The 16,493-nt window shown below is 31.5% G+C and overlaps 2 protein-coding genes across 2 annotated transcripts; one reads left to right on the forward strand and one right to left on the reverse strand.

Moving 5' to 3' along the window:
• Positions 1-248: 248 nt before the first annotated feature.
• On the reverse strand, positions 249-5,059 carry LOC110999717 (retinoid-inducible serine carboxypeptidase). Its single transcript, XM_022268920.2, has 9 exons — positions 4,951-5,059; positions 4,642-4,865; positions 4,457-4,556; positions 3,413-3,543; positions 2,679-2,994; positions 2,333-2,527; positions 1,583-1,660; positions 629-783; positions 249-418 (listed from the first exon to the last, which is right to left on the reverse strand). Exons 1-9 carry the CDS (start codon positions 5,000-5,002, stop codon positions 356-358), a joined length of 1,314 nt encoding a protein of 437 aa, XP_022124612.2. The 5' UTR covers positions 5,003-5,059; the 3' UTR covers positions 249-355.
• Positions 5,060-7,484: 2,425 nt separating this feature from the next.
• Positions 7,485-13,690, forward strand: LOC110999748 (facilitated trehalose transporter Tret1). Its single transcript, XM_022268964.2, has 9 exons — positions 7,485-7,642; positions 9,127-9,262; positions 9,797-10,011; positions 10,237-10,381; positions 10,668-10,806; positions 11,282-11,475; positions 11,767-11,962; positions 12,595-12,778; positions 13,181-13,690. Exons 1-9 carry the CDS (start codon positions 7,610-7,612, stop codon positions 13,361-13,363), a joined length of 1,425 nt encoding a protein of 474 aa, XP_022124656.2. The 5' UTR covers positions 7,485-7,609; the 3' UTR covers positions 13,364-13,690.
• Positions 13,691-16,493: the final 2,803 nt, after the last annotated feature.

Below are 16,493 nucleotides of genomic sequence, written 5' to 3' on the forward strand. Positions count from 1 at the left end.
GAGAACAGCATCGTATAGAGTCAGATTTCTGGTGATAATTTACAAATTCAATGGCTGATGTCTGACGAAACTTGCTTTTAAGGCCTATGACAAAAAAAAAAACGCAATAGACTATGATGACTTTTATGTTATATTAATCTTTTTAATGATATTTATAATGTATTGTACTGTAACTCAATTTTATTTGGGTTTTTAGATAAACAGTAAAATGTGTAACATCAAGATTTTTTTAAAATTATTACAGTGACTTAGATAAAGAAGAAGCATTTAGATTATCTTCTTTATTTAAAATACTTGAAAAGAATCTTATTGTATTAAGTGGGGCAAGGTAAAAATAATACATTATTTGCGATTTTTAACCGAATGACGTCATGTCTCGAAGAAAAGCGTTGGATCCAGCTGGGTTGTCTCTTGGTACCTGAAATAAAGACACGTCGTTGATTTTAAGCCATATCTTTCATGTGCATGGACACCTAGGTCACTAGTTAGCCAAGCACTTTTTTTTGTAATTCTGTAAGAAAATTTACAATACGTATAATATATTTACAAATAGTACTCAGACCCTCTCGGAACTGAAAGAAAAAAGGAAACTAACACATTAATATTTAAATTTCAATAATATACGTACGCTATGTCCAGCCTTGTTAATCCAGAAGAATCTAAACTTGCCATAACTCTTATAGTATCCTTCTAATTTGTTGTTTTCCCATATTGGTTGTCTAGTTGCGTTTTTATAATTTTCAGCCCCGGGCCACTTAAGGCGATCTACCCATAGTATTTGACCTGTCAAATTAAACACACTGTTTGAGCTGTGTTACTGTATGTCTAGGTGAGCGACTCTCAACGGCATGGACGTGATGTTAAACCAAGTTGTGTACGAAGTTTTGTGCGTTTATTATTCACTGATTGTGTAAAAACGAGGTGTGTCAGTTAAGATAACTTCCATAAAGAGAGGGAGGAGGTTAATTAATTATTTTGCTAACACTAATCTAATAAAGAATACTGATAACGAAGGAAGCGTGGATTTTTTAACCTTATAATAATATTATTGTAACTAAATAGTCAGGTTGCGAACGCAATACCGCGTGATCGGAACAACGCGTACGTGTGAATATGTAAAATAAAGAAAACAATCATTAGCAACTGCGTTTAATCATATGATATTTCCCGTTATACTAAATAAATGTTGTTTTTTTGATTATTGTTATTATTAGGTATTGAATACAGAGTATTATTTCACTTTTTTAACTTAAGTACCTCTTTCTGTAAAATTCTACCAGCATTGCCATGAAAAGTTTATATGAATAAGGCGAACTTTATGAACCACTATATAAAAACATAAGCAGCAATATATAGCTAATATAATACAAATTCCTTATAAAATAATTCTTAGTATACAATTTTTTTTAAAGATATGCGATTTAATGAAACAGTACTCACAAATAGTATGACTATATAATCACGCTTTTTGATACCTCATAAATTATAAAAAAATTTACTTGCACTAATTCTTCTACAGATCATATTATACTCTATTATGGATCACGTAGTATGATATAGTAAATATTACAGTAAAACTTACCAGGAGTATCACAAATCAGATCCAAGTTTCCATTATACTTTGTCACAATTATATCAGTTTCGTTTAATAGTTTTTCAACTGAAACATCATGGTATTATTGATCACATTAAATTTTTGCAAGCGTATATACATGTGTATAAATATAATTTGCAGCTACAAATATGTTTTTATAGGTTTTTCACCATAAGAAATATGTTTTTAAGCATGGCTAATCAGACTTAGGAGTGCCTTTGAAATATTGCATAAACAATTTTTAAATTAAAATTATTGACAAACCATATATACGACTGAGATTAAGTACTAACAAAGACCATATCCTAATAATTTGCCTGTGGAAGTGTGTCTGGGAATGTGCAATGTGGAAATCCATTCGATTTGCTTATTGTTTTCGAACGTGCATAAGGATTTCCCTTTATCCATTGTTTAGTTTATATTATACTCGACACTTGCAGTTTTGCTATTTTTGGTATAATTACCTAATAAATTGTTTCAATTATGATTAAAACAATTATTATATATTAGCTAATTATGAATTAAAGTATTATATTTTTTACAGTAGAGTGCTTTTTTGAAGCTAATCAATAAATTTAATAAATAAGCCATATACAGTAACGGATCCTAAATGGATCACTGATACAGTGCTCATAAAATTTATACACTTTTACGCCGTCAAGTATTGCGTCAATTAATACTATAAACAACCTATAGGAATACCAGTAAGAATATTAAAATCTTTAATGATGTACTTACTGCCGTCAGTAACTGGTTTCATAAAATCGGTACGCAATGTATCAAACACATTATTTGCTTGTGAGGCCCAGACAACTTTTTCTGGTATACGAAGTGCTTGTTTAACCTGTGTATTCATTAAAGTCCCGAGGTCATATTCTTGTCGTCCTGGGACTCCATATGATATATCCCTTATCATCATATTTTTTAAATATTCTGAAACAAATTACTATACAAATTTATCATGCTTATATCAAACATCTATCTTGTTTCAAACGAAGTTAATACACATATTTTGATTTCTCTGATCTAACCAATATTTAATGTTAATATTTATAGAGCTTATATTATAGATTATTAATGTTACCTTCAACTTTTCTAGGAGTGTCCGGTATAGAATACATTTTTGTTAAAATATTATAGAAATCAACACGAGTGGTAGCTCGAAACACCGCTGACTGTGTTAGTGCCCATTGTTGAGTCGATGCGTAGTATTGACCGGCGTTAAATAATCGTTCGGCTTCTCTAGCTTGCAGTTGAATATCTTCATACCCACTTTGATCTACTAGACCAGCAGCCAGCAACAGAGGGCCCCAGGTTAAAGTTGCATCAACGGGAGATATCCAGGCATTACCCATAGCAATTCCTCGAAGGTTAGATTTGATACTTCCATTTAGTTCAGCCTACAAGGTTACCACTTTTTTCAATAGTAATTCTATATTTTTTATGGTAAGCATAATCATTTTAGAAGTCGATTATTTAAATTGCTTGACAAAGTGTACCTTTTGAGAGCAATATATAATATGTATCTTTAAAACACTAAATACCAAATTATCGCTGAATACATCTTTAAAAATAACAATGAATCACAAAACATGTTGCTAAGCGCAAAACTAGAAGGCGTCTGGGCCAGTTTGATTCATATTTTTATTCAAGTATTGAACTCTGAGGGAGGTTTTTCTAGAAATCGAAAAATTCCATGGTAAAACCTTTGGTGTAGTATAGTAAAATATTCCATAAAAATCATAATAACGCGAACTGAAGTTTGCGGGGACAGCTAATAAAAAAATAACTAGTTATATAAAATATTAGATTCATTACTTCTCGCATACGAATACCCATGTCTACGGCCATTTTTCCTCCATAAGACTGTCCGTAAATGTATAGCGGTACTGTTTCAAATTCTGGATGTTTTGTGTAGAAACCTTGCATAACTTTTACGAAATCTTGTGCTGAAACACAAAAACACACATGAAATATTGAATTGTACAAATCTCGACTTCGAAAGAAAGTTTGATCACTTAATAACCAAGGATAAGTTGTCGTCTTTTTAGTCGTCGTACTAGTTGAAAATATATACCGCAAAAATAATAACATTAAATTCAATTTCAAAAAATTTCATTATTAAGCAATTTTGTCCATTTAAAATTCCTAATGGTTAAAATGATTAAAATTTACTAGTCTAGATCTTATGTTCAGAGTTAAAAGCTATGTAAACATTGGTACAAGCGTAAAAATAATAAGAAGTTTAGGTATTACACGTGAATATCTAAAGATACATGGATATCGTACCATCGCTCTTTGACACACCTGTATTTGTTGTAGTTTATTAAATTCAATCATGTGCTTTTAGTCAAAAAAATCATTTTATGACTAAATTACATGATTGAATTTAATGTTATTATTTTTGCGGTTTATGTTTTCGACTAGTACGACGACAAACAGTTGACAATATAATATATAGGGAAAAAAAGAAGATATAAAATAAAGAATACAGCGTTAAGGAAAATAACAATCAATAAACTTAAGTGGAAATGGGCGGGGCACATGGTAAGATACACCAAACGCAAAAGAGGGAGACAACTCAGAAAGTGGATAGACCACATTATAGAAACAGCAGGTCGTACATGGCAGATAGTGGCTTAGTGCAGAGAGGAATGGCGGGATTTAGAGGAGGCCTTGGCCAAAAAAGGGCACGCAGATACACTAGAAGAGGATTAAAATGGAAATTTGTTTAAATTTAAATATAAAATGTATCTGAATAAAGGCTATTATTATTATTATTATCTATAGCTTGATACTGCTTTTACTGACTTTACAACTTCACTTTCACCCTGATTATAAATATGTCAGTCATGTAATTACCTATTTCATCGTTAGTGGTTGTAAGAAGGCTTAAGTCATCGACATAACTAAATCCTGTCCCGACCGGATTGTCCAAGAAGATAACATTAAAGTTTTTAATCTAAAAACATAAATATTATGTAGCATTGAAATCTTTTATTTACAAACTATGAACATCTCTATACGAAACAGAATTCAAAACTTACCCACGTATAGTTCCTCTCTTGTAAAGACAAATCGAGGGGTCCCAAAATCTCAAAATTTCCAGTACCCGTGGATGAACCTCCAGGCCCGCCTTGAAGCCAAACTATCAATGGTCTCTCTGTGTAGTTGCTTACGTCTGCCGTGGTATAATATAGCCAATAAAACATATGGGCACCTGTTCTAACTTCCACATACCCGAAGTCTTGTTTGTAGTCACCGAACTGAGCTGTAATTATAAAATCATGAGATACAGAAATAATTATTACGTAAAATAAAATAAACTTTAGTTTCCTATACCCCAAATTAGTTACCTTGGACATTTTGAAGTAATAAAATTGAAATAAATAACAGATATATCAACATTTTGTACTAAGTTTAATTTCAGTACTAAATAGATGTCGATTAATTGATTTAGTGACACGTTTATCTTTAAGCTACGTTATCTTATCCGATATATTGGGTAAGAGCTTTAATTGGTACGCATAGAGAATGACAGATAAAGATAATACGTATTCAAATTCAAATTCAAATTCAAAATTTATTTATTCATGTAGGTAACAATGTACACTTATGAACGTCAAAAAAAGAAATATTAAATGAATTTAATTTTACATTTACTGCCAGTTCTCAAATCAAGGGCGTAGAACGGAAGAGAAGAACTGGCAATAAACTCTCCGCCACTCTTTTTAATCGCCAAGTTTTTTTTTACACAATGCTTGTAAGGAGCTGCAACCACTACACCAAGTTCCATATGACATATTGAGTAATAAAGAATTAAAAAAAAAATTAAAAAAAAAATAAAAAAAAAAAAATAAAAAAATTAAAAAATTTTTTTAGTAGTAGATTGCATCTTGAAGGAAGATAACTAAAATTTAACATCTAACTTGGTTTTAGATGTTATATTAACTTACTGTAGTCAGATGTTCCTTAACGTAATGGCGTTTGAGGCTGAAACATTTCTGGATGTGTTTGATTGATTACTTTTCTTTAGGAATGTAGGTGTCATTGGGCAAACGTATATGAGTCCTTACATTGACTCCCTTTCCCATAGATCAAGTATTTATCCTACACATAGAAATAAATATGCATTGGCGCATGGCCGGGGTTTGAACTCAAGACTGTAATTATCATAACAATAGTATAATTTTGTATCCTTTAAGGAGTGTAATTTTCTAAACAACTGTTCAGATTATTATCGCGATACGGAAAAAGTGCATTGTATAATAATTATTTTCACGTGGTCCGAACGAAGGGCGGTTCATCAAATCACATGACATTTATTCTGATAATGAAGACATATGTTTGAATAAAGTTTTAGCAACTCGTGACGTTAGTTTACTTTGGGACGCATTTTTTGAGGATAGTCGAAATTTGCATTACTCTAAATGGTGGACCAACATTCCGTTAATCGCATTAAAAAAAAACTATTTTGTTTACATCGTAAATAATAGTAATTAAACATGTACCTTTTTGTAATTAAAAGTTATCAAAGAGCCTTAGAAAACGAATAATAAAGTAAGAAAATTTACAGTTTTACGTATATATGATATCTTAAAAATATTCTGATGAAATATTTTTAGATCAATCCATATAAACGACGTATATTGACAACCATTTTCATATTGGGATGATCACTGACAAAAAATATATACATCGAATGGCCTTTTTTAGGTTCTTAAAAAGTATGTTAACTAAGTATGTTCGTAGCAGCAGGCTACGTGTCGTAGCGGCATTACGTCGTCAACGGTTGTACTACTATTTTTCTGCAACTTGGTTTAGAAAAAAAGTATTGAACGCCATGTTTATATGAGCCATTTAACATAACAAGAATATTTCACTGTTTTAAAAATAGTTTTAAGACTATTTTTGGTAATATATTATTACATTTACTTCATTAAGAATTACAAGTAACCTTATTCAAATGTTAAATCATCCAATTATTTTTAGTAAATTTATTGTGTTTTAACGACCATATTCTATCTTGTCATGAACTAAGTATCGCCTTGACTAGCGTCACACGTACAAGTTAATAACAACCTTTTGTCTATAAATAAAGCAATTTAAAACATAACATATCTAATATTCATAGTTTGTAATAGGCAAAAGGACGCTTATGTTTACCTCTCTGTCTATCCCTGTCTATTTATTTGTCCTTCAATTGACTTTAAAATATTCGCCTAGAAAGAAAGAGTTATGTCATGGAATTTCAAGGCTATAGAATTTCAGAAGAGCGTAGGCTATAGCTATGAGATCCCATGAATTATAATCGTTCTTAAGAAAAGACTGAGCATCACGCCACGGACGAGTTGGTAAACAGCCTAGCCGTATACGGAAGGCAGTGTTGTATTAAATAGTCTAATATGCTTATTGTGATTAGATGCTAGTAGTTTAAAAAAAATATTCTCCGTCCTGGACTCTCACGAAGGCTTCATATCATAATATAACCATAAATATCATGGTTATTCCCATTACATTATTTTTATTAAAGGAGTTTGTTTACGCTAATGCTTAATGCAATCTAATTTTTCTATGAAAAATAAAAATTGTTTTATGATTTTAATGGAACCTTAATTTTTATGCATTTTTCCAGATTGTTGGAATACTCGTAGTACGTCTAAAATTTTCTCAATATGATTGTCGTGATAGTTGTATTTTCTTTTTGGATCTGTTAAATTTAAACGATTTGATAACCTCTCAATTACTTGTTTATTTGTATTTCTACTTTAAACATTAGCTGTATTAGCAAGTAAACTCACATGACAATTGTAAATACATGATTTTTGATTGTGATCTCTAATCTATAATAACGTGTTTAACGGCAAAACGTCTTCAGTCAGCAGCTTAGATCAATACATCACGGTCTTGCTGACTCCAGTTGGGAAATTAATTACAAAATATAAATAAGGATTAAATAAATTAAGAAATATAATCGGTGTCAATTAAATAGTGATTATAAACTCATAAAGGACGATGACGAAGTTATCAACTGCGTTTTTAAAACAGGTAACCATTTTTAATTACTTCGTGAGATAAATTAATTTTTGATAAACGCGAGTAATACATTTAAATAATGAAATAAATCAATATGTCACATTCGAATATTAATTAAAAATATGAAATATGCAATGTGTAAAAATTTAGTTCATTAGAAAATAATTAGGTATGAATTATTAGTTATGGTGATTTTTGTAGTTTTTGTTTGATGCCTCAGTTGTTTTGTTGTTACGACTATTTATAGTTATACATTTATGTGATTTTATAGAAATATTTAACGACTTTTTTAAGACGATTATAATAGTAGAAAGTTAGTTTAAAATTCATTAATACAGTTCAGAGGTCAGAGTCATTTTTATTGATTTATTTAAGTTCCAAAACATGCGCATGCTAATATTATAATATTAATTTTATACATATTCACATCAATTATAGTAATCACAAAATAAAATTAAAAAATTTAGAAATAGGAAACAAAGAAATATTTTTTAATTTAATAATTCAATATTGATTAGTATGGCCAAAATCCTGGATGCGTTCGAGGACTCGGTTTTTTGACGTATGCTTAAAATATCTTGGACAGACCGAATACGAATTTTATAAATATCGATATTATTTTAATAATATAACGTGGTTGCGAATCATCTTACGTAGCATGTGGAACGTAAGCTTTCCTAAAAAATTTCAATATTGAATATTGAACTATTTTTTAATAAGGCCAATTATATATGTAATATTTAAATTTCCCTCAGATTACAGTTGCCGCATTATTTAGTACCTTCTATTACTCACTATATTGAATAAAGATATCATTTAAGAAACGTAACGGTTAAGGAAAAGTCAAGTACTTAAAATGAGATTATCTTAACGCAATTGCGATTGCGATTTGAATCACATGATTGATCCACTTCAAAAATCCTTTTTATCTGAACGACTTGATTTACAGAACAAGTGGGAAGCTAATCGATAGATGAGATCTATTGACGCATATTACAATATCTTTCGGTATGTCAATCAGTAAAATACTAGATCAGACTACAAAATAAAATTAATACCCAAGGGCAAATGGAAACTGACGTTTACAGCCATATGGGGTTGCAGCACCACTGGATCTTAATAATTTATTTAAAAAATATACCAATTCACACAATGATAACTTATAGATGTATATTTCGTCAAGTTGTCCTCATATTTATTTTCATTGCAAAGAATTGAGTTCAAACTGTTCTGTTATGTATCGATGAGTAGACGCCAAAAATTGTAGTTTAACTATGAATTAAATGTTCCACTTAAACACGACAATTTTGTTTAAAAGTTCAGGTTCTCGAACAATCAGGACTTTCTGCAAGTAAACGTTTGGTTTAATGTTATATTATGATATTTTTGCGTGGTAAATCATTATTAACATAACTTATAGGACTAACTAACCCCCCATTCGATCATACTATTATGTTTTTAAAATATTTTACTATTTTTATTGTGTTTTCGTTTAGCTATGGTTAACAATTGCTGCATCACTGGCGTTTCTCATTATCGGATTGGTCCGAGGTTACTCTTCATCTGCCCTTCCATCAATAGAGTCACATGACCCTATTCTAATGCAATCGAGTGAACAAAAGTCCTGGATTGGTAAGAAGCTACTTAATGTCACCAAAAATAATTAAAATAAATGAATTTTCCGCTTTGTATATGAAATACAAAACCTTTTGAATTTGAATGTACTTAAATCATGTACATGCTCGCTACTGCTATATACAATATGTCATAGTAATATGACATAGTCAATTTGTAAAGTAGAAAAATTGTAAAAGTAATGCACATAAATAGCAAAATTACTTTTGATTGCCTCATTTCGGATAATAGAAATATTAGCCGCGATTCTCTCTATTACAATCATACTTTTCTGTAAGTGATACGTAATGTTTACATGTTTTCAAATTTAGATAACAGAACTTTTGACTATTTTTGGCTGCATCATTTCGATGTTAGTGAAATGAAAGCTTATCATTTGCTTTGGTTTGATAGACATTCAATTCTGATTCACCAACCTTCCCAAAGCTATATTCTTAAAAAGAAAAAATAATGTTTTCAAATCTTCATCCGCCTATTGAGGTTTTGATACTTTAACAAAACTGAAGAAATTTAATTTCTAATTTTGTACAGGTTCAATCACACCATTGGGGTCATTTCTGGGCAGTTTGTTATCGGGACCTTTAATGCATCATGCGGGTAGAAGACGGACCCTTCAGCTGACAGCACCATTGTGGGGAGCAGGATGGCTCATCCTAGGTTTCGCACCTAATTTTCCGATCGTGCTATTGGGAAGGATTATATCCGGTCTAGGAATCGGCCTAGTGCTGGCACCCACGCAAGTATATGTGAGTTCTCCTCCAAAACGGAAATAAGATTGTTGTAATCATTATAATAAAATGTCGGTAATTTTGAAAAGATGAGTTGTCGAAAACACAGTTGAAAAAGATAAAATATAAAACTATTTAATATGATAACGTGATTGTTTTACATGTTTTGACATAAATTAAACAATTTTTCTGCTTACTGTATTCGCTAAAATATTTAGGTAATCCACTACTTTTTCACTAAAGGTGAGTGAATGCTGCGACCCTGAGATCCGTGGTCGTCTTGGCTCCTTACCTACACTGTCTATGTCCCTGGGAATTCTCATCTCCTACATCGCAGGCAGCTGGCTTTACTGGAGATATCTTGCATTTCTGTCCGCCACATTTTGTGGTAAGTTATTTATTTGTCATTATAAATAATCTATTTCTCTTGCATTATACTGTAACAATGTTTTTCGACTAGCTTCGTAATTACTCCTGTCCCAAATTATAGCAGTAAATTATAGTAAGTATAAGTACTAAGATAGGCTACAATTAGATACCGCCACATCTAAGATTTGTAATAAAAATTTTAACACATCGATATATCATAGTACTATATGGCTGAGACATTTTATTTCTCTTGGACTTGACTTCGGGTGTCCAATACACTTTTTATATTATTTTCTATTATCCAGCGGCACTATTCGTGGTTTTGATTCCACTACCCGAGTCACCTGTGTGGTTAGAAACCCAAGGCATAGACAACGAGTATGCCATGAAATGGCTCCATCTTTCAAAGCATGCCGTGGCTGCTGCGAATGGAGAAATACAGGAGTAAGTTTTCTTATTTATAATATTTAACACCTCCTGGCTCGTTGCATGCAAAGAGAGCGGATAAGTGCTATCTGTATTTTTAAATAACTTCGTGAGACCCATTCGTATGTCATATATCACCCTCCTAGACATCAATGATTGTGGCATTATATATTTTGACTCGGCATACTCAAACTCAAAATATCTTTATTCAATAAGTAAACAAGTACACTTATGAACGTCGAAAAGCGGGCAAGAAGATCTGGCAAGAAACTTTCGAGTCATACAAATTGTTTGAATTAGAGCAAACCAATCCCAAGAATTAGCGTCATTTAAGTATTCGTCAAATTTATAAAAAGCGAGGGCTTTGAATTTATTTGTTGATAATTCTCTAATTTCGCTTGGGAGGGGATATTAAAATTTATATTTTATTCTCATAAGAATTATTTATACTTGTCAGTATTCTTTAATTTCAACTTGGCTAACGTTGTTTCAGACCTGTAAAATCTATAAGCGGTAACAGCCTCCAACCAGTAGAAGAACCTCCAAGGAGTTTGTTCACACGAGAGGTGTTTTTTTCGCCTTCAGTAACAAAACCTCTAATTATTGGGTTCGCGTTGCTGTTCCTCCAACAGTTTAGCGGTATCGACACCATCATTTACTTTACTGTAGAAATCTTTCAAAATGCAGGTATGTTTTCTGTATATATTGGATGTGGCTTTACCAACTTCTTCAAATTCAATTTCAGTAACGAAATACGTAAACGTATTTCTTTTATATTTTAGCAACAAATAATGTGATTTATTAGAGGCTTACGCAAGAGGTCTATCCTAGATCTGTTTAGACAGTCAATATACTTATAAAATTAATGCACTTTTCATCTGACTATGAAATGAATGCAACGTGTAATATTACGTAAAATATACACGTCGCATTCATTGTGTATGAACTTGAGTATATATGTCACTATTTTGTTAATAGGCAGCACATTAAACCCAATGACCGCAACTATTATTGTGGGTGCAGTGCAATTGTTTAGCAATGGTATCAGCACCATGTTAGTGGACAGAGCTGGACGGAGGCCATTACTACTACTTTCTTCTATCACAATGTGCGTTTCGATGGTTTCAATGGGAGCCGCGTTTTACTTCGAATTTGATAAGGCGTCATGGCTAGGGTATGTGTAATTAATTGTATTATTTTTATTTAGATTAGAGCTAATGGTTGTGATGTCAAAAGTAAAATGAAAAATATTAGACATTTTTAATTACTTCCTATTTAAGCGTCTTATCGTGTATTGAAATTTTAATAATTATAATAAAAACAAAACAGTTACACGAATCTATTAAATTTATAGAAATCATTTTATATCATCCTTCAAAAAGAATTTTTTTAATACGGCAAGAATAAATCTGCAAATTTTGTATATAAAAAATGAAACTGTGTTCACTTGGCTTGGTTCTGTTCCTGTTCTAGAAATATTATCTATGCTTTACATTTCAGCTATTGAGAACTATAAAACGTATACAATACAAGCCGTAGTTATTAGTCTCAATTTTTTTGCAAAATGCACATCGCCAAATAAAACATTAGTGATACATACATTCTTCGGTCACTTACCTTGATGATCGTGACTTGGTCGTTACTTAAACGACACTTCAAAAGAACTCTAAAATTTTAGCTAATATTGATCAATCAGTAAGAGACCTATATTTTTTGTACAGGAAAAACAAGCCTTAATAAAATCCTTCGAGTGTATAATGAAATTACGGCGTTTTTCTTTTGTTAATTGTTTTTTTTTGTAATCAGGTATCTTCCCATCATGAGCCTTGTGGTGTTCATGTTGGGATTCTCCTTAGGATTCGGTGGTCTTCCATTCCTACTGCTGGGTGAACTGTTTCCCAAACATTACAGATCGCAGCTCTCTGCAATGGCAAGCGCAGTGAACTTATCGTCCATGTTTGTGGTCCTTAAGTCTTATCACCCGTTAGAGGTATGCAAACAAAAATAATAATTCCGGTAACTATCAGGATTTGTATTATACATAGGAAAAAAGATATATATCACGTAATTTTATTTAACCTGCTATGTTTTTTTTTTGTTAATGATTTCTACTATAAAAGTTAGGTTAAGAATAACATTATTTCTCATGAGAATTGAATACATAATTCACTTACTGAGGAACAATATAAACTTAAAAAAAAATATTATTAGAGCGCTCAGATATAAAATTACAAAACAAAACAGCAAGAAAATGTAGACATAATAAATTCAATCGGTGTAGTGCCTATGTTTTTTTTCACACTTGGGCCTGCATAATTTAAATGTAATGGTGCTTTTCATGCCAAATGTCATAGTTAAATTTCATTTCTTTTGATTAACGAATTTATTGCAGCATATTATAACATCAGCTGGTACATTCTGGATGTACGCAGCCTTCTCTGGGCTGGCGTTCTTCTTCGTCGTGTTCTTCGTTCCTGAGACAAAGGGAAAGTCCCTCGCGGAGATTGAGCAGCACTTTAGAGGAAAAAAACACCAGGAGAGTATTGATTTACAAAATGTTCAAACGAAATTCTAGATCATCTCGTTTGACGATTCAAATGGAAAAACGCTGTATAATTCCGACCATCTCAGACTCTCTGGAGAAATGTTATTTTCCATTGTTGATTTCTAAATTCAGTTGTGTGATTTAGACAACGACAGGGAGAAGAGTGTGACATATAGTGTCACATTTATTGACACTATTTTATGTTGTAACCTAACCTAACATAATATTTTACATACTATATGTTTACAGTGTAACAGCAAATTTTGAATAACTTAACTGCCATTGAAATAAAATAGTTTTTTGTAAACGCGAGTAAAAACCATTTAAGTGAATTTCCATTTCTGTTAAATGGAAATTCACTTAAATGGTTTTTCTTCACTTAAAAATTAAAAATGCGTAGTTGACTACCTATGACATTAACGTTTCGAAATTAGCTTTACAGTAGAAAGTAAGATTTATTAATGTAACACTAAGTCGTATTTTACCTGTCAAACGAGTGGTTGTTTTAATGCATCTGATTTATCTTTTATTAAATGTTTAATTTATATCGTTATTCAATAAGAATTTTCTTTAACCTAGTAAGTATTTTTTTAGGATACAAATTTTTTACATGCTGTTTACTGTGATATGCATTAGTTCTCTAGTCGTAATATTTAACAGTTGAAGTGTCTTTTAAGTACAATAGAACCCGTTTTATTCAATCCACACAAATCAAATAGTTGCACGTATACTATTATAATATTTCAATTTATTGATAGTTAATTTATGATACGTGATACTTCATTTGTTAGCTAGTAGTTTGTAAATAATAAGTATAGATTATGTATATAATAATATTGTACAGAACGAGATATTTGAAACTTGAGTAATTAAAGTATGATATAAAATAAAATCTTGGTCTCTTATTTTCCTATGCTCAGGCAGTTTCACTATATTGAAACGTACTACGTAGTACTTATTTTGAATGTAAAATGTTTTATTTAATATGTTTATGCTTTGTTTGTGTTTTTAAAGAACTGTAGACCAGGTGGTCAACCGGGAACCGACCTCCACTTCAGTACACATTATTTACATTTTGATAGATAGAACGTGTCCGTTTGCAGACCCTTTTTAAATAAATCATATTTAGATACCTGATTTAATAAGTAGATAGTTTATGAGATTTGAACAAATATATAATTTTTTTTTAACAATAGTTATTCTTATGATCCTGGGTGTGGCATCATTAAACCCATCACTTAAAAATAGAATGCAGGCATACCGTTTCCTCAATAACACTTTTAGGGTTTAGAATATTACTGTTCATACTAGTACGTGGGTAACACTAAAAATACTTAGATTAGAACTGGCCAATGACATTGCTTATTAAAACTTTATTGAATTTCAACTTTAAAATTAATGTAGTAAAAAGCATTGTCATTTGTTTTTGTGAATTGGCGGCAAAAATAAAACTCTTGTTACACGTGAAAATGAACCTAACGCGAGAAAATTTTCGGTCAATGATTTATTATGACTTTAGTTGTGGTCTTACTTAACAACAAAGCTATTGTAGGTGACCAAATTAGCTGTTAACGTTATGTCGTTGATACATGAATAAATTGTACTGAAAAGAACAGTTTATACGTTTGCGTAAGATACGAGTGTGTTCTGAAAAGAACAGTTTTGTCAGCGTATCGCATAGGCTACAAGCATATCGAAGTGATCTCAGGAGGACATATCCGAACGCTTCAGCCGCTGCGCGCAGAAAAGGGTCAAATTTTTGCCGCGCCTCGCTTTTGTTGAAACACGAGTCTAAGGGCCTGTTTTATGGCCGGATAAGTTCCAAATAAGCTATTTGTTACTTATTGGTAGGATAAACAGTATTATTGCGTTTCACGACTGTCAGATAGCGCTATACGTCATGAAATTCGAAGTATCTTATTTGGAACTTTTATATTTCGAATAATTTATGTGTTGCATAGCTATTTGGCACTTTATCCATACATTGTGAAACAGGCCCTTAGTATTTCTTAATGAAGTCAATATCTAGTGTCCCTACTTACGATTGGTTTAACGAGTTTAAGCGTCGAAGTAGCAATCTCAATGATGATGCGCGTGAGGGGTCACCAGTACTATCTATCAGGCGCTACCTTATACGTTTAATTAGAAATTATTCACATAAAATATGAAAAATTTAGAAGCACCGCGTAAGCCATGTCAGATGTTAGTTAATGTTAAAATAAATAGCGTTGGACCCTTAGCTGAGGGAGGGAGGAACCCCGTAGTTCAAATTTTGTAAATGTTAGGAGTATCTGTAGTGTATGTTTTAGCACGGTGCACTAGATAAATAAATATATGACAGCGTGAGTACCAAAAATTAAATGTACACACACATAAAAAGTACGGGATGATGATGCACCAAGAGACCTAGGGCAACAGACGGAGGCAAACGGATAGGATCCAAGGTTCAAAGTGGTGGTTTTATTTCAAAGCTATCGAGCACCACGTTAATTTTCTTGAAGGAGTCTTCGCCACTTTGAGACGTAGTGAGAAAAGAATAGGAACCTACAGACAATAGAACAATAATCAAATATGATTTGTTGTTATAAAACAACATCTTACATACTACTTACACCTAATCACACATATATAATATTATTCTAGTGGGCTGTTGGTGTACATCATCATACTAAATTCCAGGTGAGTCGTGTAAGGTCATTATCAAATATAATCATAACATTAATCAAATCGGCCTTTACGCTAAGTGTAATGCATCAACTAAGTACTTGGCAAATAGGCCCCATACGTGATAATTAATAAAAGAAAATAGTATAATTTGCTGTTTTTAACATCACATCAACTTATTTGCACTTAGAAATTTTTCAGGCGATATGTTTTTATGATACCATTATACATTTTACGGTGAACATTTTGATATTATGTAGACTGTTTAACATGAATAATCTTACTTTAATAATTAGAATATATTAGGAATATATAGGCTTATGTATAATAGCTATGTCTTATCCATTATAGTGACAATTGTTCTTCAAGTTTGATAATGTTTAACTTGTAAGAATGATGTTATGTATCGGACCAATTTTAAACCAAGAGTGTATTACAAATTAGCAATAATTGTAATTTAATTTCTGAACGATTGGTATACCGTATACGAGGTTTT

The sequence above is a fragment of the Pieris rapae genome, chromosome 9, assembly GCF_905147795.1.
Source record: "Pieris rapae chromosome 9, ilPieRapa1.1, whole genome shotgun sequence".
Classification (NCBI taxonomy): Eukaryota; Metazoa; Arthropoda; class Insecta; order Lepidoptera; family Pieridae; genus Pieris; species Pieris rapae.